Here is a 21,555-nt window from a genome sequence, read left to right as displayed (position 1 = left end):
TGGAACAAGCAGTTGATCCTCTTGGCTCTAAGTTACATCCAGGGTTGGGGTCAATTACAATTGTAATTGATAATTACAATTATGACATATTTATAACTGTAATTGTAATTTGAAAAATCTATATCTTATGTAATTGAGTTCAGATAATGGATTTTGTAATTGTAATTGACCTTTCACAAAACCCTGCCCACAAACCCTGTTCAATCATACGTCCGAGCAACCGTTACTATGTAAGCAAGGTCCGACATGCTCAGAGCAGGTGTGTTCATGGCTTGTGCAAGTCGGATACCAGGTACCCCAAGAGTTTGGCTGGGTGAGTTGTGTTCTTTCTGTTCCCAAAGCCGAAAACGCAACTGGAGCGATGTCTACAACAGACTATAAAAACGTCTCAGGGATGTGTGTTAGTATGCGTGTATGTGTAGTATGGGAGGTGTGTACACTACCGTTCAAAAGATTTAGAACACCTAACTTTTTCCACTTTTTTGACTGAAAATTATTCAATTTATTGTCATTGCACTCGGAAATGAAAGCATTGAACAAATGAGCAATGAGTCATGGAATCGATTTATAGACCAAAATGTCTTCTAAACTTTAGACTCATCAAAGTACAGTGTTCCAACACTGCTTTTATGCAGACAGAGGGGGTTGTAAGTAATCAATAAAAGTTGGAACACCTGTAGGAATTAGTAACACCAGCTTTTAAGGTTGATTCAACCTTCATTGCTGCAGAACAGCTTTAAAATGTTAACCCACTCCGTGTTTGATTCTGAAATGTACATTATTTTTCAGTTTTAGGTAACCAAACCTTTTTTTTTTTTTTTACCTCTGGCTGTTCAGTACTTGCCTTTGTACCATTTCAAGCTATTCATTGGACTTGCATGACTTGAATTGCAATAAATAACTGGAAAAATTAAGGTCTTCTGAAACTTTTGACTAGTAGTGTACAGTATGTTATTAACTAATCCTGGAGAGACATTATCTCATCTAATGTGTATGTTCAGTATGACAATAAAGCTTGATTTGATTTTGATTAAATAAGGTTACATAACTATACATTACCTAATGAAAAGGTGGGGGGGGAGGGGAGGCGACTGTGACGACTGGAGTATACAGTTATTAGCAACTATTATATTACTATCAATATTTCAGTCAACGTCCTCCTGAAGCATACAAGTCTCCAAATTTATTAGTCTTTATTAACAGGCTTTGTTACTACTTAGCAGCATTAATAGCTGATATCTTATTAGTCTTGGGTCACCGATAGCTTCAGCTAGCTATAGCTAATGTAGCAGTTTGTTTTATTAAGATCCCCATTAGGTGTGGTAAAGCTCTTATAGCTTAAAGAAGATATGAATAATATAATATGAGAAAATTTACCCAGCAGAAGAACATGACTGATCCGGAATGTTTTCGCTTAGATAGTTGTAATGTCCCCTTTGTTTATTTAATATGTTAAATATATCCCTCCACAGCATATTGTAACCCCTTTTGCCTGGATCTGGAGGATATCACGCAAGTATTGCTCCAAAAGTAAATAAGGGGGGCGGGGCTTTTCCAAAAGGTCATTTGGCAAGGAAATTATATAAAATTTGTCAATTGTAATTTATTAAATACAAAACTGTGGAACCATGTTACTGTTCTATGGCTTACACATACCTAGTTAACAATTATATAAATATGTTTTATATCAACTTTTCCCACTACCTGTCACTTCTCTTCAGGATCAGTTTATCATTTGAAAAAAATACAAATCGAGGGGTATACTTCCTCAAATAAAAACTCAGGCCACCACACAATAAATATGAATACCAATATTATCATTGATCAGGAAGCCTAACAAGGGAACAAAGGGATAAGAAACAAATTAAGATAGATCATATTTTTTTTGTGTATTTTAAAGCTGATTTAAGACATGCATCAAAACTGACCTGTTATCACAAGAGATGCTAACACAAGAGGAAAGTTACTCAGTTAATTGAGAACATAATTGTGATTGACTTTCAGGGGGAAAATAATAATTGTAATTTTAGTTGTAATTGGACAAAATGCCGGTCACCGTAATCGTAATTTAGTTGTAATTAAACATGGATAATTGCGTCTTTTTCTGCAGACGGTGAAACGCCCTCGAAAGATCCAGATCCCAGCCACGACCACTAGGCCTTCTCGGGCTGCTTCTCACTCCAACCTGCTGGACTACGACCCTCCCAGACGACCACAGCGACGATACTCTGATGGTAGCGACAACCGAGAGCGCTACGTGCCCCCCGTTCGCAGCGCCTCGCCACAACGCAACGGGCACACAAATACACTGCCGCTGTTGTCATCGGGGTACAAGAGGCTGCCTCAAAACGACTTCATAGACAAACCACTAAGAACGACCCTGCTGAAAAAGAAAGTCAATGATGGTAAAAAACCTCCACAAACCTTTATGAAACATTGTTTTTCTAAGAGTGGGGCTGTGTGATTTGGAGAAAATGTTATATCATGATACAGTTAGTTTTATATCCTGATAATGACATATATCAATATGGTATTTCTTCCTTAAAATTACATGAAATAAATGGAAAATTGCTATTCATCTATTATATATATAAAAATAAACTAAAAGAAATATCCCAAAACAAATGGTACTTCTCCTTTAAGAATCTTCTCAATAAAGAAATATTTGTGACTTTTATCACATATACTGTTGTCACATGCCACCAGGGGGCACAAAAACCAATAATAATGGCCACTGATCTTGTTTTAAACTGTACCTGTAGTGAATTTTACTCACAAGCTCCATCAAAGTTTGTTTGGTAGAGTCATATTTCCTGTAGTAACACAGTTGTAACCCGACTATTTGATGATTCCAATCGCTCCGGGTGACGCAATCCGGCAGCAAAAAGCAGCGTTTGACCTGCGCATACCGCAGTATCCATTTTCTGCATCTTTGTCATGCTAAACTAATCACTTAATGCTCATGTCCGAGCACGGCCCAGTGTTAAATGATGTAGAATTAGGCTGGGATTTGACCCAGTCCATCCAGTTGGTTGATATCGCACTACGATATATGTATTGTTATATTGCACAGCATTACGTAAGAGGATCATTTAATATATCTCAGACTTACCTCCTCCTGGTTTCTTGGTTTTTAGAGTATGGATTGAAACTGGGCAGTCAGATCTTCATCAAGCACATGACTGATACCGGCCTCGCTGCAAAGGAAGGCACACTGCAGGAGGGAGACCTCATCCTCAAGGTGAAGAATGAGCCCCCGTAAAATAGAATCAATAAACCAAATCAGTTTGTCAGTCAGACTCTAGTTAATGCACTTTTTAATGTGAATTTGAATGTGTGCATGGCCTCTGTGTGAGCAGATCAATGGCATGACCACAGAGAATTTATCCTTACTGGAGACCAAGCACCTGGTAGAGAAGAGTCGAGGCAAACTGACCATGACAGTCCTCAGGGACGAGCGTAAGTTCCTGGTCAGCATCCCAGAGGTGGAGGACAGCCCTCGCAACAGTGAGGATGAGCGACGCAGAAGAAGCAGCTCAGAGCTGGAGGGTAAGTCCTCCACACAGTGTAAAGCAGAACATTGAACAGAACAAGATAAAAGGGAGGATAGGTGCAGGTTTGGAGGTTTTGTTTCTAAATGTTTGTGTCCCATCAGACATTTCAGATCTTGAGGAGGACTTCCACAATCACAGGACGTCACGTAACCCCACCAGAGAGAAACGAACACGCAGGTACCCACGAACATGGACACAAAAAAACACAAATTACTACATGTTGCATAGAGGGCGTAAAAAGGAAAACTTGCCATTGATTTTGTTAATGTGATCCTCTGCTTTTAGAACAAGAGCTGATCCACCTCCTCCAGCCAAGTCTCGAGATGCATCACCCGTGCGCTCCACCCTGACTCGCCCCCAAACTACTCGAACCTACGCCTCCCGCAGAGGTCTGTGCTACAGGGAGAACATATACAACTCATGAAGGACTTGACCTTAAAGTAGATCAGACTTAGGTTCATAATGGCTGATTGTTGTTTCCTCAGCTCCTTCTGAATCTGAGTCCGACCACAGTCCCTCTCCCGTCAGGAGAGAGAGAGTTAACTCGGACAGCAGAGATCTTTCCAGCAAATACAAGTCAGTGCTTTTTTTTTTTAATTATGAGTTTGACAAAAATGTGTTTGTCTTAAATGTTTCATTTGCAATAGAATGCATCAAAGTCTACCACAACTAACAGTATTATTTACACATTAAATCTATCTAAATACTAATTCATATCTCACAGTAATTTTTCTCAAAATGAATGTTTTTGTCCTCAATAAATTCCAACCAGAAAGATGTTTTTTGGGTTCAAATCACTGGTGAAGAATGCCAGCCAGGCACTTTCATTAACAGCCAGCTGCCCAATAACATGTGTAGGGCCACCGATTTTACTGTAATTGAGGAATGAAATTCTAAAGCGGAAAAAAATAACTACTCGCTTTTTTTTGTGTTTTTTTTCTTTTTCTCTTTGTTTAAAATTGTTACCCAGCATGACTGGAAAACAGGTGACTGAATGACTAGAAATTCTGATAAAGAACATTTTGAAACCGAAAATCTAAGCTCCCACATGTGCTAATTTTGGCTTTATTCCTCATCAAGGACAGTAGGTTTAAGTAATTTTCGTAGTGTGGCTTGTTCCATGGCAGGTCTGGGTTGCAGCACTAAGTTCTTAGGGAACACTTAGCAATGCATCTCCAAATAACTGGGCTGTTTTTGTATGCTGCTGTTGCATTGCCATCCGATTGTGTACCTGCAGCTTGTTAAAATCTGCTTAGTCAGTGAGTTCTTGGTATTCTTCATAATGAGTTAAAGGTTGGAATATGTTTTTTTTTTTTTTTCTGTTTTGTTTTCAGGTCTTTGTCAGGTCTGTCCACTCTTCCCGACCCAAGATCCTCTCCTGTCCACCACAACAGGAGCACCCCCCGTCCCTCCTCCACCACCTCCGGCTCTCGGCCCCGTAGGCCCGTTTCCGACTCAGACTCTGAACGCAGCGCCTCCCCTCCTCCTCCCCCTCGCAGAGAAACCCCCCGCTCTGATAAGTTGAGGTACAGACTCCTGATGAAGTTAGGCTCTGATACACAGAAATGTTATACGTCTTTATATTAACAAAAGCATTGAAAAATATTCCTTCTATTTCAATACCTTCAAAACCAAGTACTATATTAAAGAAACGGATCAGTTGATAAGGTTCAGTGTTTGTTTCTCCTTTGCAGAGTTCTTCCTGATCTCCCTCACGCCATCCCTGTTCGAGAGGACCCACCAAGACGGGTCAGCTCACCGTTAAGAGTCCGGAAAGCTGGTAAATACACACACACAGAGATTCACACATTTTTTGACTTTGTGATTGAAAATCTTTGCCTATTTTTTAGTATTTGTAGATAAGCAGGTCTAAAGATGTCAAATGATAGACAAGTTGGAACTAAACATGCAAATTGCACTTGAAATGTTAAAGCACAAACATGTTTATTAGACTAGTTTGGTTTGACAAATTGGTCACGTATCATGATTATTTTCACATCACTTTGAGACAACTCTATTAATAACAAATGTTTATTGATAATAGAATGTATTCAAATGGTAGCTCTTTAACATTGTTAAATCAGATTGTAATCAGTGTTTTTCTCTTTTCAGAATCGGATTCTGAGTCGGACGGCGTCCCTTCCTCTCATCACAGGCAAAGCACCAGCAACAATCAGGACTCTCTCAGCAGATACAGGTACAGATGAAGGCTCAGCAAACCCCATCCCCCTACCTGAAACAAGATCTCACCGACTGGAAACCGAGCACGACTCTGTTTTATTGTTGTTTGTTCAGTAAATAGTGTGTTTTTATCTGCTTAAGTTTTAATTTGCCCCTTTCTGATATGATTCTTTGATCTAGTTTTCTGTGTGGTTTTTTTTAAGTTTCCTTTTGTAGCTTTTGATTCTTTGTTTGAACTGTAAACCAAGTGTGCCTACGATATGAAATAAAAGTGACTTCCACTGAACTTTTCAACTGAAGTGTTGATTGAACAGAGGATGCTACCACAGAGGGAACTTCACTCTAATCAGACTCCTGCACAGTAGCCCCCACCATAGGTGCGTGTTTAGAAATGAAACGCTCAAACTAAACCTGTTGAAATAGCTTCAACACACAAAATGTGTAATTTGCATCGCTCACAAAGCAGCGAGTGAGGGCTTCCCCCAGACATAATAAGGTGAATATTAAATATTTCATCCTCTCATCAATGATCATCTTTTTAGCCACTGGTCCCCCCTCGCCAAATGTAACTCAGACTTGTTGTCTTCCTCTTCCCTCACTCCCACCTCCCTGTCTTCTCTTCCAGAGTCCTGCCAGATGTTTCCCTACAGCCAGAGGTGAACCCACCACGATGGAGCACCGCCAGCGATCCGCCTCAGGAAGGTGTGTATTAGCAGACAAATATTTGCACTTTTTTAGACATCGGAACGGTGTGTTTCAAGTGTGTTTGTTCATCCTCACAGCTCATTCAGACTCTGGATCAGAGCACAGTTATGCGTCTGTTCCCCGAAGAGAGTCAATGGACGGTTCACCGACCAACACACCCCGAAACGTACACAGGTGACAAACACCTAACAGCTCCATGTCATCCCCAAACTGTAAAATGTGATCGACATCTACATGTGTCTGAGCAATAAAGTTTAGTCACTTCACAAGGTTTAAACTACATTATATCATGTTTCTATACTCGTGACATTTTGTTGTTTTTTTTCTTTTAAAGAGTACCTGCAGTGAATTTTAATTACAAGCTTTATTAAAAGATAACTTAATACTAAAAGTTTAGTTACGTATCTTTCTTTAAAACTCCTGATGGGGCAGCCAGGAGTAGAAAAAACTCAGTCGACCAGCAGTCGCAGTAGCTGCCATTTTGCTCACCTCAGACAGTGGTAGTGACATTTGGCCTTTGCATGTAGATGTGCTGATGGCTCCACGACATGTTCTTCTCTAGCATGCATGTCGCATTTTACTCCTCTAAATCGCATCAGTTTCCTCCCAGGCGGGTCCACCGGTAAATCCACTGTCTCTCCTACTCAGTGCAAACAGTGCACGGTGCAGCTGATTGCTGGCTGTGGCTGCTCCGATGCACAACAAGAGCTCACAATAACAGCGTGAAGCTCCAACACACTTCCTTGTGTTGTCCATAGTAATAAATAAAACAATATTATAGCAAATGAAAAAAAAAGCACTGCAAACACCTAAATAAAAAAATAAAATGAGAAACCTGGTGGGACCTAAAATAAACACTGCACCGGAATCAACAACTTAAAGTTACATTTGGATAAACAGGGTTGTTTCCAATGCATTGTATTTTATTTTAAACTATAAAATTGTGCAAAGAAGTACAGAAGTTTTCATTTTTATTTTTTAAATTTAACAAATGTGCATACATTTTGTTTATTGGTAACACATTAAACATATTTTAAGTTTAGGTTAAATATATGACACATTTGAGCCTCAGCTCTACTTGGTTGAATCAGTTTTAGCTGAACACAAATGGGAAAAATACTGCGCGCACACACTTGTGTATGACGCAACTTCCAGCAGCAATTGCAACACATTTCAACTTCTGACAGACAACAGAAACATGAGATTGTCTGACTCTCCTGGGCCCTTAGAAATCGAAAAATAAACAATTGGATATCTTTTATAGCTCATTATTGAACCGTTTAAGTTTTGGTCCAACTGTTTCTCCTCTTTTGATTTCTGAAATGGTTTTATTTAGAATGTTTACTGTTTCACATCTGTTCAATATACTAACTACCTGTGTTTGATAGTAAAACGAATTTCCTCAAGTCACTTCTTGCACTTGATCTTGTTAAATGTTTTAAATTATTTGATTTAATTCTGTCATGAAAAAAAGTCTCTTAACGTGGTTAAAAACAAATTACCTCAGATGGAAAAATATAAAGTATTACAGGTTTTTGTGTTTGTTTGAATCTGTTTCTCTCAGAGTCCAGCCTGAGAAAACTGCAGTGACGGCTCTGAGAAACAAGAGTTCTCGTCGAGCCCCGTCACCCAGCAGACCTCCACCTGATGGTCAGTGTCACACTCTGTTTGAATGAAGGATTAGAAAAGGACCAGGGGACACCAGTGAACACAGCTGACTTTTATTGTTTTACACAGACTCCTCGGATTCAGACGAGCTTTCCCATCTCAGACGGTCTGGGAGCTCAGAGCATGGGGAGCCGCCTCGGAGGTGATAATACTCATCTCCTCATTCTCACAATGTTTATTTAGACTTTCATTCAATCGCAATCCGAAATCCCTAATGTGGTTTTCTCTCTGTCTCAGAACTCCCCGTGCGGCTAATGGGATTGGGGCTGGCAGGTCTGGGATTTCAGTGAAGCCCAATCTATCGAACATCAGTAAGAAACCAAAATGCAAACCAGAAGGGAAAAGGACAATAAAAGCCTTGTTTGGTCACATTGTATTTTTTTATTTTTTTTAATTCTTTTTATTTCAACTTTTAGGAACATACAGGTACACACGTACAGCTTGATGGTATGATTATGCTTTCTAAATGTTAGCATTGCACTCGTACCCAGATGCAAATATTAGTCACAATAAAATGAATACAGATCCATACATTATATGTATGTATATATATATATATATATACACACATGCATATACTGATAAACATACATATACATACGCACATACACACACAAAAGGTATGAATAAGGGGGGGAGTGAATAATGCATTGTTTATCTTTCTGTTAATGGGCTAATTATTGTTAGTCTATAAAGAGTTGCCAGATTAAATAGAAAGTTTATCTTTTCTCTCAATATAAATTTAATTTTATCCCTTCCTTCAGTAATGCCAGGTGTTTCGGAGGAGTTTTGTTCGTCAAGTGAAGGAGAATCAATCTTCGTGCTAGTAGTGTAGCGTAAAATACCATATTGTGTTGGCATTTTGAGTTCTATTGATGCAGGCTTCAACGGATCAGGATCAACTTGCTTTATTTATTGATCAAAGAAGGAAAAATGTAAACTGATTTATCCCTGTTAATTGTGTATAGAGTAGATTGTTTTTGCATTTATATGTTATGATTTTGTTCACATTTGCGCTAAAGTTGGCCTCACTGTTTGGATGTGTGTTTTGCAGCTAAGCCAAAGGAAGAACCCATTTATTCACTCCCACCAGACTCCTACCCATCGACTAATTCAGGGTAAGAGCTTTTGTTGTTGCTGTTGTGGTTCAGATTAATCTGTTGCCACATGCTGTACTGAGTTAACTTGTTTTATTATTTTCTTTACTGTCACTGCTTAGGTACAGTTCAGATGTGCGCACAGTGACATTCTTAAAGGAGCGTAACTTGGGTCTGAGACTCATCGGAGGCAACGACGTGGGTATCTTTGTGGGCGGAGTCCAACCGAACAGCCCCGCTTATGAACAGAACATGAAGGAGGGAGATCAGATCATGCAGGTAAATGCATGAATTTAATACCTGTAGTTCGGAAGAGACGTTTGAACAAATTCAAATCATTTACACATCTACTCAAGCACATGGTATAATATGGTCAGAATATCATTGCAACATGAAAAACTCAGCCTCTGAGTTACTCTTCACTTGCTGATTCACCACTTGAATATTAACCAATCACAACAAACTGTGATGTAATTTCTCTGTTAGTGTTTGTCTTTTTGTAGCAAAAATGTAACGAAGGCCAGGGGAGTTCCAATTTATCTTTGCACCCACACAGACTTGAGTTTTGTATCTTATCTTGACACTTGACAAATATTTTAGCACACGTTCCCACAATGCAACATTGTTCTGATAATTGAGTCAAAGGAAGATTATTAAAAAAGTGTGTGTTATGTTTTCATTTGGGATGTTGGAAAAAAGATGTGATCACATTGTTGAAAGCTGAACTGTGATTGGTTGAAGCGGCACTGCCATGAGCGACGGCTCGTCCCGTTTCATCCAAATCTTTCCTCCTTCACAGGTAAATAAAGTTGACTTTGGACATTTTACCCGGGAAGAAGCGGCCAACTTTCTACTAAACATCAGGAAAGGAGATCCTGTTTCCATCTGCACGCAGAACAAGATGAATCGTAAGTGGGCAGCAAAACACATTCCAGGAGGAAACTCTTCACATTGATCATAAATGAGTCTTTGTTGCTTTTTTCAGTTTATAAGAAGATTATGAAATCCAATCTGGGCGACAACTTCTACATCCGCACCCACTTTGACCAGGAGCCAACAGGCCCCATTGATCTGGGCTTCACCAGGGGGGAGGTGTTCAGGGTGGTGGACACGATGCATCGTGGGAAGATTGGGAACTGGCTTGCCATCCGCATGGGCAACGATCTGCATGAAATGGATAAAGGAACAATTCCTAACCAGGCCAGGTGAGAACTAGGTTTGCAAACGGGTTTCTGGTAAATTTCCACAGGAACTTAATCTAGGAAATTTTGGGAATATTCAAAAATTCGAAAATTTTTCATGGTTATTATTTATTGCAGGGGTGTCGAACCAATTTTAGTTCAGTGGTCGAATAACGACCAGTGTGATCTCAAGTGGGCCGAAGAATTTACGTAGGAAAACATGAAATTTCAACACTATTGTGCCTAGTTGGCACTTCTACATGTAAATAACAGTGCGTACAAGTCTGTAGGATCTTCACTTTGAATTTTGATTTAATTTAGGGAAGTCTTGTGGACCAATTTAAAGAAAATTGCACGTTATCAGAATAATTGTGAGTTCTTCCACAATTTGCGATTCAAAATGACTGCAGTCATGTAATATAATGACAAGAGAATTGCAATTCTCCTGCAAATATTGTAGAGTTTCATTGAATTTAAGTATTTGGACGGGATAAGACATCTACTATTAAATTAGTTGGTAATTTATGCAATAACTCATGTTTTTATTTTCTCCTGCGAGCCAAATCGGATGCTCCAAAGGGCCAGATTTGTTTGACATAATTAATTTATTGAAATTAACTGGAAATTGGGAGTAATTAAATAACTCATTGTGATATTCAAAATATAACATGCTATAATAAAACATTAAAATATGCTACTATATTTAACATCTCTATTTAGGACCAAGCCTACATATTTTGTTTTTTGTTTCCATTTTTGGAAATATCTTGGACTTTTGTAATCCTATTTTAAATATTCACGTTTTTAATTTTTTTTTTTTAATGGATGCTAATATTTATGTTTATTTAAAATTACTCCCAATTTACAGTTAATTATTAAGTTCCCATCAAACTTTACTTTAATTTTTTGCCCTTTTGCAACCCTAGCAGGAAGTGATATAGTTGTCCAGTTCAACCAACATTCCTTAAGTGAATTTTGAATCTGCTGACTTCAGGGCGGAAAAGCTGGCCAGCATGGAGCAGGCCCAGCGGACCAGTATGGAGAGACAAGCGTCAGGGCCCAGAGCAGAGTTCTGGAAACTACGAGGACTCCGAGGGAATAAAAAGAATGACAAGAACTACAGGCGCTCCAGTGACGACCTGCTGCGGCTCACCATTCAGGGCAAATTCCCAGCCTATGAGAGAGTCCTGCTCCGGGAGGGTAGACACGCCTTTCATCAAGCACAAAACTCTAATCAATAAATGAAATGCTCGTCATAAATTAATATTAACTGGTTTGCTTGTTTGTTTTGTGTGTTTATTTTAGCCAATTTTAAAAGGCCCATTGTCATTCTGGGGCCTCTTAATGATATCGCCATGGAAAAGCTGGCCAGGGAGATGCCTGATGATTATGAATTAGCAGGTTGGTTTGTTGCTTTTGACAATATCTCTTTTTAAAATCCAATATAGAGTTAAAAAAAATGCACATCCGCCCCTAAAAAAAGCATTTATTTTCAAATTTTACCCAAAAAATATGAATGTGTCCCACTTCACAGAGATGGTTCCTCGCAGTGGGGGAGCAGACAGTAGCTCCACAGTCATTAAGCTGGACACTGTGCGGAGAATTGCTGAGAAGGTGAGCAGTGACAGACGGTCCGTAAATGTTAAGACGGGGAAAATGTTTCATTTTGCTCTGAAATGGAAAAACATATTAGAACAAGCTTTCTGTTTTAATTTGAGTGTTTTTAATCTGAATCATGTAAAAAAAAAAGTATAAGTTATTACGTAACACTTTATTTAAGTGCCCTGAACATTGTAAGTGAAAAGGAATTTAGTGGCCATTTAGGTGTGAAGTCTAAAGTCATTTTGAGGCAGTTAGTGTGAAACAATCAGCAGTTTGGTACTTTGCTTTTTTTTAAAAAAGGAGACGTAGGATTAAGATCAGGTGGCTTTTGTCAGAAACAGGAAGAAACATCTAAAGAGTGTGTGCAGACAAAACCACATCCTTTGTACAAATAACGTAACTGCTGGAGAGCAAAAGCAAACCAATTTGTAGTGAAGCTAATAGTGATGGTGGAACAGGATCTGGTTTGCCAATATGTAATAATAGTCATACATTTTATTTGTGAAGCACTTTACATTAAAATAATCACAAAGTACTCCTGGTTGAAAAAAATAAATGTGCTGAAGACGAAACAAAAGAAACAAGAAATAAAAACAACTAACAGAGGATTTGAGTCGAAGAACTTACAACCATGATTAAAATGTGACAATTATGTGATTATTGTTGGTCTGTCTTTTTAATTTCAGTTCCTTGAAAAATGGAAGGTGCATAATAAAAAAATATGTTTGGATTCCTACACAGTTCAACTGATTTGAATGAAAATACTATTAAACACATTACCGTCCAAATAATTATGACTTGACCATAGTTCTGTAAAAATTAGTGTCACAGTCAGTGAGTTCTGCACGTTATGATAGTTTTTTTTCTCTGTGCTTCCAGGACAAGCACCCGCTACTAGACATCACTCCTCATGCAGTGGAGAGGCTGAATTACATCCAGTACCATCCAATGGTGATCTTCTTAAACCCTCACAGCCGAAAGGACGTGAAGGCCATGAGGCAGAGGTACAGCCCCGACTCCAACAAGAGCTCCAGACGTCTGTACTCACAGGCCATGAAGATGAAGAAACACTGCAGCCATCTTTTCTCTAGTAATGTTATTTGTACTGTAATATGTTAGGGAGAAAATTGTTTTTTTATGACCCAGCATTCATTATTCGTCTCCTTCAATTGTCCTCTCAGCACGTGTTGACCTGGAGCCAGGCTCCAGTGCATGGTATCGCAGTCTGAAGGACAAGATTCGCAACCAGCAGTCCAAGCCCGTCTGGGTGTCTGAGGTCACGGTAAGACTCACAACTTTTACACACACACAATGCATATTCAAGACTTCTTTACACAGTTTGATTAATGTGAAGGACCAAATGATCTATTTTTGCTAAAAAAAAAAACTAAGGGCCCTATTCTCCGGTCTGGACCTAAGCGCTTTTTTACGTGCCTGCAGTTACGCGCCTCTCTCCTGAGCGTATTCTCCGATCCAGGCTCCTGACACGCTCACCGCATGTAAATCGACCAAAAAAGCGTAATCTGTGAATGAAGACATCTGAAGCCAAAGAGGCGGACTGGGTCATGATGTCATTTTTTGTGGGGGCTGTCTAGAAATCACAGAACATGGAGTTTTTGTAAGGCCTGTAAATGTCATTGAAACCCATGAAATTGATAAAGCGCACTTTTAATTTGAAACACCTTTGTTGATAAATAATGTAACAAGTTGATTTGATCAGATTATTTATCAGATTCCTGCAGTGTGAGGATCTGTCTGGGCCACAGTTAATATCTCTCTCTTTTTTCCCCCCGATACTAAAAACAGATTAACTTTTGTTTTTGTGGAAAGCCTGATTTTATAAACATCATATAATCATTTCTACATTCAGAAATGTTCAGCACGCATTAGTTATCTGTCATCAATGTTTCACGTGATATTTACTTTTGTAGTGGATAAAACTGTGGCTTTACATTATACACGGTGTAGTTTCATCAGTTTGACCAGCGTGAACATCATTCTGACGTCTGTCAGATTTACCGCGCTGCAGCAGCCGAGGTGCTTACCTCAGGTGCGCACAGCTGATCTGCTCCGCAACGCTGCTCCTATTCCCTCCAGTAATAGGAGTGGACAGTACGGGTAAAATATAATTAAATGTTACACATTTTGTCCCGTCTAGAACTGGTAAATGTGAACAAATTAGAAATGCTGATGGTCAATCTTTGGGCGTGCTTGTGTTGCTCCCGCCCACCCCAGTGACAGCGCGACAGTGTCAGTTTGGATAGATTCTTTCCGGGAATCTCTTTTACAATGTTACAATATGAGCGTGTGTGGCTTAAATTCTAACTAAGTCCAAACTTCTAGTGAAATATAATGTTTCACCTTATCATGGCGCTGCACTTATTCCAGGTTCAGAAGCGTAAGATAAAAATAACTTGTCACCCGGAGAATCCCACGTGAGGCCAGATTTGAATGGGAATGCCTGCATTTCAGGACTGCTCCACCCAGATTGCGTAACTGGGATGGAGGGGCACAGTGACTGACTTAAGTGCAGGGGGAGAATAGCGCACAGCCAAAAACATCACCACTGTGCAGCTTTTCTGAGAGAATAGAGCCCTACGTGAATGAAGCAGAAGCTGTTTTTTGGATGAGGGATTTTGAGTTGTTTCGTATTGGATCTCTACAATAACTCTTGAAAATGTTCATTTTTAAAATGTTGAAGGCACAAGGCTGAGTTTCAAGTGTGTGTGAACAACTATAATTTGATTCAGATTCGGTGACTCCCATACATGGTTTCGGATCTCTGGGAAGAGAAACCTCCTCCTGAGGCTCTAAAGCACGTGTTGAGCTCTAGGCCCGGGGGCCAAATCCGGCCCTTTGGGGCATCCAATTCAGCCCGCAGGAGAAAGTAAAAATGACAGAAAACATAAATCATTGTGTAAATGTAACTCAGCAATATCTGTAGACACACAGTTTTCCTGGTGCTTATATCACATGATTGCAGTCATTTATAATATTAAACTGAAAAAAAAGCAAAATTCTTACAAAGTTCTTAAATTTTCCTCAAATTATTACATAAAATGCTCCTTAATGAAATAGAAATTGTTCACAGATCTAGTAAATTTTAAGTGAAGACCTTCTTGGGACTGATATTGTCGGTTTCATATTTTATGTGAACATAGAAGTGCAAACTAGGACACAATATAGTTTAATTTACTGGTTTTCTGGTCAAATCTGTGGCCCATTTGAGATCAAGCTTCTCCGTATTTGGCCCCTGAACTAGATGAGTTTTACACCCTTGCTCTAAAGTGATGGACTTCTGTCTTTGTTTTGTTCTTCCGTCTAGTTGGAGAGCGGTGAAGATCACGATTTAGACACACTCGACCCAACACAGACGGATTACCTGAGTGCAGCCAGTGATCTGGAGGACACTGACGGAGAGGCCTTCACAGACGAGGTTTACACTGACAATGAGGAGCTGGAAGAAGTCCAACCCACCCCGAAAGCAGCTCGACACGACAGAGAACCCAGGGCGACTGGAGCCGCTTTAGCCCGATCGTCTGAGCCGGCCTCAGAGTACCACGTCCAGGACTCTGATGACGAGAGGCAGATCCCACCACTGATGCACGTGCCTGAACCGCGCTCACACCGCAGGGAGCCGATCAGCCCACCCCACAGTGCTGGAGTGGAGGAGGAGGAGGAGGAAGAAGAAGAAGAGGAGGAGGAGGAAGAGGATCCCACCCAGCGCAGTTTCACTGACTCAGACTTCAGCACAGGGGATGTAGTGGCCCCCACCACGCCTTCAGATGGACCCCCAGACTTTAGACCACCTGATCCGACCCGGTACATGACCCATGAGTCCTTAGCCGCCCAGGATCCGCCTGAGCATTCTCAGCCTGCCAGCCTGTCGGCCATTGAGGAGAAGCTGCAGCAGGTGTGTGTGTGTGCGTGTGTCGCTGCTATGTGGTCATGTTTAATCCCCGCATTGCCTGGTCACATCAACCACGTTCAGAAAACAAAGCTATTTCAACTGTTTCAGTAAAATGTCCTATTTTAAGACTTAATGGGAAAACTCACCATAAGCAGTGTTCGGCGAAGTTTTTGTTTTCAAAACCATTTTTTTTCTGCTTCTCGACCTCGTGGCAGCGATGCTGAGCACCTCTTTCAACACTTTTTTTTTTTTTATAGTTTATAAACACTGGCGCTTTTGAAGGAGGCAAATCTGTCATCAGTAATTCTGATACAGAGATCTCAAACTGCAAAATATCTGACAATTTTTGCTGTGAAAATGTTTTAATAATTATCAATTCATTTTTTTAAACCAAGCAAAACGTTTATTTTAAGCCAATACAATGTTGCAAGGAAGGACTCGTGCTCAAAACACTCAAATAATAAATCTGGATCAGCCAATATAGTTTTGATGTCCACATGAAATAAATAAAAACAACACTTAGATAAACTAAAGGTCAAATGACGCACCACTTTTAAAATCAAAGTAAATGTTTATTGTTCATATTTTATCAGTAAAAATACATTTAAAATGTTTTTCTTAATGATTTGTGCATTTTTTAAATTTTATTTTGAAAGACCTTAATTGCAGCTTCAACTTGCTTTTATAAAACAGGTGTTTTTAGTGTTGTTAGAAATTATGAAAATCAAATGTAAAAAGTGAATTTAAGACTAATTCCTTGTTGTTTTATTGATTTTAGAACAGCTTTAGTTTAACAGTGTGTGGAAAGCGGTTAGAACAGTGGTTCTTAACTTCTTATAAGGTTAAAAACCACTGAGTTAAGAGTATGAATATAGTGTGTAAAAATGTGAATCTTTGTGTGTGCAGTGTGTTATTCTGACTGTCTAACTCTGTGCTTTGGTCATGCTTGGTGCTCGTGTCTCACAGACTCAGGCGGCGGAGCCTCAGGTGCAGCCAGAGGAGAAGAAAGGTCCTCAGTTCATTGTGTAAGTGTGTGGGTTTATGGCAGCGACGCTACACTAACAAATTATCATCTAAACCAGAGATGCAACTCTGTCACAGCGGGGGGGGGCACACAAATGTGATTGTATCTAATCTGAGGCCCACATTATCAACATTAGTCAGCATTTAAAACAGTGAGCGTTAATACAGGGGTTGGTTGTCTTTTTTTGTTCTTGGTTTACCGTGTTTTAGTCATTACATGTGTTTTTGTGTCATTTTGTGTATTTTTCTGTCCTTTTTACCCTCGGCTGAAGGGTATTGTTATCAATTCGTCTGTCATTCATCTGTCTGTTTGTCTGTGCGTGCAGAGTGGTGTAGGTCTTTTAATGCAATGCCCACCAAACATTCTGACACCAAAACATTGGTACTAATAGGGGGATTCCAGGTAATGGAAAAAACATAATGGTGCATCGATTTTTGGCGAGAAAAACAGCATTTTTGAGGATTTTGAAAAAAAACTTGGACTGATTTTAAAAAAGAAAAGAGGTGGACCATTGATACCTTGCTGTAATGTGACATTCACTCAGGGCTTTAGATTAGTGCTAAAATGTTTACGATCTGATCATTTTTGGCGAAATAATTGCATTTTTAAAAAAAAGTATTTTTGGACTCACTGGTACTAATATGGGGATTCTAGGGAACGAAGAACATTTTCCAGTAGGACAATTTTTGGCGAAAAAAATGCGTTTTTGAAGATTTTGAAAAAACTGTCATGGACTGATTTTAAAGAAGGAAAGGAGGTGGACCTCATTCATTAACTCATGCCTCTTAATTAGTGGCAACATTTTTTATCTTTGTGTTTGTCACAGAAACTAGTACGTGATAAAACTCTATGCATAAACACGTGAGTAATTATATTTATTCACGTTTAATTCCCCTACCGGTATTATAAATGTAATAGATGAACCATTTCCAACTATAAATTCACTAAAGTGCTTAGCTTAGTCACAATAAATCAATGTAAATGATTTTTCGTGACAGTTAATATTTTGAGGATTTTTCGAATGTCAGGCCAAGGGTTTTGAAGTGCGGGCACGTTATGTTCTGCATTTGTGATTTCGATTTGTGCATTTTTGGGGTCAGTTTCTGTATTTTTGTTGTTTCTGTATTTTTCTGTCATTTTGTGTATTTTTGGTGACCATTTGTGTGTCTTAAAAGCTATTCTGTAATGTAATGTTTTATTTTGTCTTTTCACAGTCATTTTGTTTTTTTAAGTGGTGGTTGTGTCGGTCTTTGTTGTCATTTTGTGTATTTATTTTTTTTGTGTACTTAATGCAATTTGCTGTTGATTTGTGTGTGTTAGGAGTTATTCTGTGTATTATGTTGGGCTTTATATTCCTTCCAACTTCTTGAAATACATTTTTAGGGTATTTGTCTTGGGGGGCTGCATGGGACGCCATCTAAACCCTGAACTCCTCCTCTTACAGGCTGGCACATTATCAGCAAGCGGTGCAGTACAGACGGATGCAGATCCGAGGCAGTGACAGCTCTGAGGATGAGGAGGACGAAGAGGACAAAGACGAGGACTTTGAATGGGGTCCTGCAACTGAACTGTAGACCAGCGCAGCATTCAGGCTGCTGCTGATCGTGCTGAACAAAAATGTGGAAACCGTTTTTACACGCACAACAAACTTCGTATTGGCCTGTTGAGATGTGTGCATGTTTTGTTCATGTGGGAGGATGTTTGATGCAAATCTCAACATCCCTTAAAGTGGTTCTCAGAGGGAAGTCTCGATCAAAGTGCCTGCAGGTTATTATTTAATAACTTTTTATTGCTGTTGTAATATATTTCTTGGCTTTCACAAATGGCGTAGTATGACTTTTATGGAATAGGCAGGACTGTGAGATATTTGGATGTGTATTGTTTTCTACATTAAAGTGTTTTTTTTTTGCTACCACATGCTTGTTTTGTCATATTAACAGTGTCTTCATGATTGTTTGCAGGTTCTTCTGATGGCACAGAATAAGGTCAGATTATGAGCCCTTAAATTTATTTGTGATGGACTGGCAACCGGTCCAGGGTGTACCCATCCTGACCTTTCAGGTCACCCGCTATAGTTGAGCTCAGTAGTCTTTAGCACCATAACACAGGGCAGGATGTGGGATGGATCAACTGGATCAAGTCCAAATGACAAATTAAAGGGGGAAGAATTGATTTTTGAAAAAGCACAACAGGTTTTCAAAATAAAAGTGGTTAATGATGACTAAGTCGTGTGTGTGTGTGTGTGTGTGTGTGTGTGTGTGTGTGTGTGTGTGTGTGTGTGTGTGTGTGTGTGTGTGTGTGTGTGTGTGTGTGTGTGTGTGTGTGTGTGTGTGTGTGTGTGTGTGTGTGTGTGTGTGTGTGTGTGTGTGTGTGTGTGTGTGTGTGTGTGTGTGTGTGTGTGTGTGTGTGTGTGTGTGTGTGTGTGTGTGTGTGTGTGTGTGTGTGAAGTGTATCCCAACAAGAGGCACAAATATATTTCCGGCAGTATGTGGAAACATTTCATTTGGCAGATAAAGCAAATTTTAGACATTTTAGAAACATGATTTATTCAGTGTATGTGTGCATGTGAGAACTTTCCACCATATATAGATAAAGTTTTACTCTTTTTAACCACATACTAAAATGTTAAATGACTAAAACGTCTGACATACAGTCATGAAAATCTTGATCTCTTATTAAATGTAGCTCTGTTCAGAGGATGAGGTTCAGACAGGACTGTACGGAGTTAAAACCATACCGGAACCTCAAATACACACAGAACATGTTCTACTCACACCCAATGATTCACAAACAAACTCAGGTTGGTTTGTTTAATAAAACATATTCAACTAATGCAGTTTGATTTGCAAATAAGAAACATACCTATCAAACAAATACAGCATGTTTTACACGTACAATGAAACATTTAATTACCAAAAAAAGTACAAACTCAAATCGTTCAATTAAAAAAGTCTTCAAAAGTTTGCTGGCATTTGTTTTGTGGATTTCCAATGAGGAGAATTTGTGTCAGAAATCATTGGACAAACATTCATGGTAGAAATTGTTGTTGACTTTTTGATTTGGGACGATTTATCGTGCAGCGATCACAATATTAAAATGTCCAAGCGATAATTGATGGTATGAGTGGAATCGTGATTATGGAGGGTGACTATGTATCCTGTTGTCTTTTTGACATTTAGTTAATGCTCCAAAGCCCTAAAGCAGTGTTTCTCAAATGGGGGTACACAATGGTACTACAGGGGGTACTTGAGAAAGACAGAGCTGAAAATTGACAAATGAAAGCATTAAAAATATGGAGTTTTGTTAATTTTTAGTAAAAAAAAAAAAAATTATATAATATCATAATGATGATGGTAATGATCTTTATTGGAACATGAACTGAAAATACAATGGTCAGTCTTGGTTCCACACCAGGTAAAAGATGACCGGACATAAATCTATTCAGGAAGCACTAAATACTGTTTCATTGCACTTAATTACATAATGAGATTTGTAAAAATGTGTGTTATCACTCATTAATTCCATCATTATGTTCTATAGTTGTTTTTACATAGTTTTCTGAGAAAAACACATTGTAGTCAGAATTAGACAAAGGGGGTACTGAGACTCAGAAAAATGAGAAAGGGGGTACTTGAGAACCACTGGTGTAAAGGTCTCAATGGCTGCCAGAAATTGTAGACATGTTCAAATAAAAAACAGTCTCCATAGTTACGGACCCGGTGTCACGTACTCAATTTACCTCCGTACTGAGATTATAATCCTAACCCAATCTAATAAATAATAATAAAACATGTGTCCATTCACTTTGAAAACAAAATAAACAAAAATGAATATTTTTTTTTTTTTTTTAGCAAAAATTCATTTTTTGGTAGCGTGCATGTGCACGCATGCGCATATACAATACGACGCAAACTCAGTACATGACACCGGATCTCAGACAAACCTGACTACAGTTCCGGCCCTTCCTGTGCGCATGCGCAGTTCTGTCACTGCCGGGCCTTTTCTACATAAGCGTAATGTGCATGTGTTAACTCAGTGTCAGGATGGCCTCAAAGCCAGTGAGGGGTCGAATCCCACTTTTTTCATTTTAACATAATTAACACAGCAAATTCAATCTGAAAAAATACATGTACGAAAAAAAAAGAAACATTTTGGGGTTATTTCCTGGGTTAGGGTTCAAATGAAAGTGTTAGCGGGGTAGCTAAAAATTAATATGAGTAAAAATTCAAATGATGGAACTTTAAGTCATGTGGTGCACCTATCACGTCACCTAAACTGGCCAATGAGGGGTGCTGCGTACGGATAGAGGCGGAGTCTATGATACATAAAAAATAAAAAAATACATGTCTATATCTTAAATCTGTGTTCTAGTGTCTAAGTCTAAGTATGCCCAGAATTACTCAAATGAAAGTATGGCTATTTTTCTAACTTTTTTTTTTTCTTTTTGTCTTTTGTTTCCTTTCCAAAAAAGTATCGTCTGGTATCGTTATCGTGAGACCAGTATCGTATATCATGAACTTCATATATCGTTCCCCGCCAGTGTAGAACCACGTGCTCAGATTTGATTGTGTGTGTGTGAGGGACACACACACACACACACACACACACACACACACACACACACACACCCACA

At 39.1% G+C, this 21,555-nt stretch overlaps 1 protein-coding gene across 4 annotated transcripts in view; it reads left to right on the top strand.

The window, feature by feature from the left end:
- The window catches only part of tjp3 (tight junction protein 3), a 29,420-nt gene extending 10,586 nt beyond the window's left edge, over positions 1 to 18,834 (top strand). For all 4 annotated transcript variants that reach the window (XM_028444024.1, XM_028444021.1, XM_028444022.1 and 1 more), the window contains exons 5-30: positions 2,111 to 2,405; positions 3,138 to 3,241; positions 3,360 to 3,549; positions 3,656 to 3,731; positions 3,840 to 3,943; positions 4,040 to 4,130; positions 4,889 to 5,080; positions 5,249 to 5,334; positions 5,667 to 5,751; positions 6,361 to 6,437; positions 6,518 to 6,614; positions 8,005 to 8,090; positions 8,178 to 8,250; positions 8,346 to 8,419; positions 9,163 to 9,226; positions 9,328 to 9,484; positions 10,005 to 10,113; positions 10,191 to 10,410; positions 11,381 to 11,586; positions 11,692 to 11,787; positions 11,921 to 12,000; positions 12,868 to 13,078; positions 13,170 to 13,270; positions 15,314 to 15,901; positions 16,865 to 16,923; positions 18,367 to 18,834. In XM_028444024.1, coding sequence (XP_028299825.1) covers positions 2,111 to 2,405; positions 3,138 to 3,241; positions 3,360 to 3,549; positions 3,656 to 3,731; positions 3,840 to 3,943; positions 4,040 to 4,130; positions 4,889 to 5,080; positions 5,249 to 5,334; positions 5,667 to 5,751; positions 6,361 to 6,437; positions 6,518 to 6,614; positions 8,005 to 8,090; positions 8,178 to 8,250; positions 8,346 to 8,419; positions 9,163 to 9,226; positions 9,328 to 9,484; positions 10,005 to 10,113; positions 10,191 to 10,410; positions 11,381 to 11,586; positions 11,692 to 11,787; positions 11,921 to 12,000; positions 12,868 to 13,078; positions 13,170 to 13,270; positions 15,314 to 15,901; positions 16,865 to 16,923; positions 18,367 to 18,496 — 3,651 coding nt within the window. In that variant the 3' untranslated portion in view covers positions 18,497 to 18,834. The remainder of the gene's footprint in view (positions 1 to 2,110; positions 2,406 to 3,137; positions 3,242 to 3,359; positions 3,550 to 3,655; positions 3,732 to 3,839; positions 3,944 to 4,039; positions 4,131 to 4,888; positions 5,081 to 5,248; positions 5,335 to 5,666; positions 5,752 to 6,360; positions 6,438 to 6,517; positions 6,615 to 8,004; positions 8,091 to 8,177; positions 8,251 to 8,345; positions 8,420 to 9,162; positions 9,227 to 9,327; positions 9,485 to 10,004; positions 10,114 to 10,190; positions 10,411 to 11,380; positions 11,587 to 11,691; positions 11,788 to 11,920; positions 12,001 to 12,867; positions 13,079 to 13,169; positions 13,271 to 15,313; positions 15,902 to 16,864; positions 16,924 to 18,366) is intronic.
- Positions 18,835 to 21,555: the final 2,721 nt, after the last annotated feature.

Source organism: Gouania willdenowi, chromosome 4 (assembly GCF_900634775.1).
Source record: "Gouania willdenowi chromosome 4, fGouWil2.1, whole genome shotgun sequence".
Taxonomy (NCBI): domain Eukaryota; kingdom Metazoa; phylum Chordata; class Actinopteri; order Blenniiformes; family Gobiesocidae; genus Gouania; species Gouania willdenowi.
This window is presented reverse-complemented; position numbering and strand designations above follow the sequence as displayed.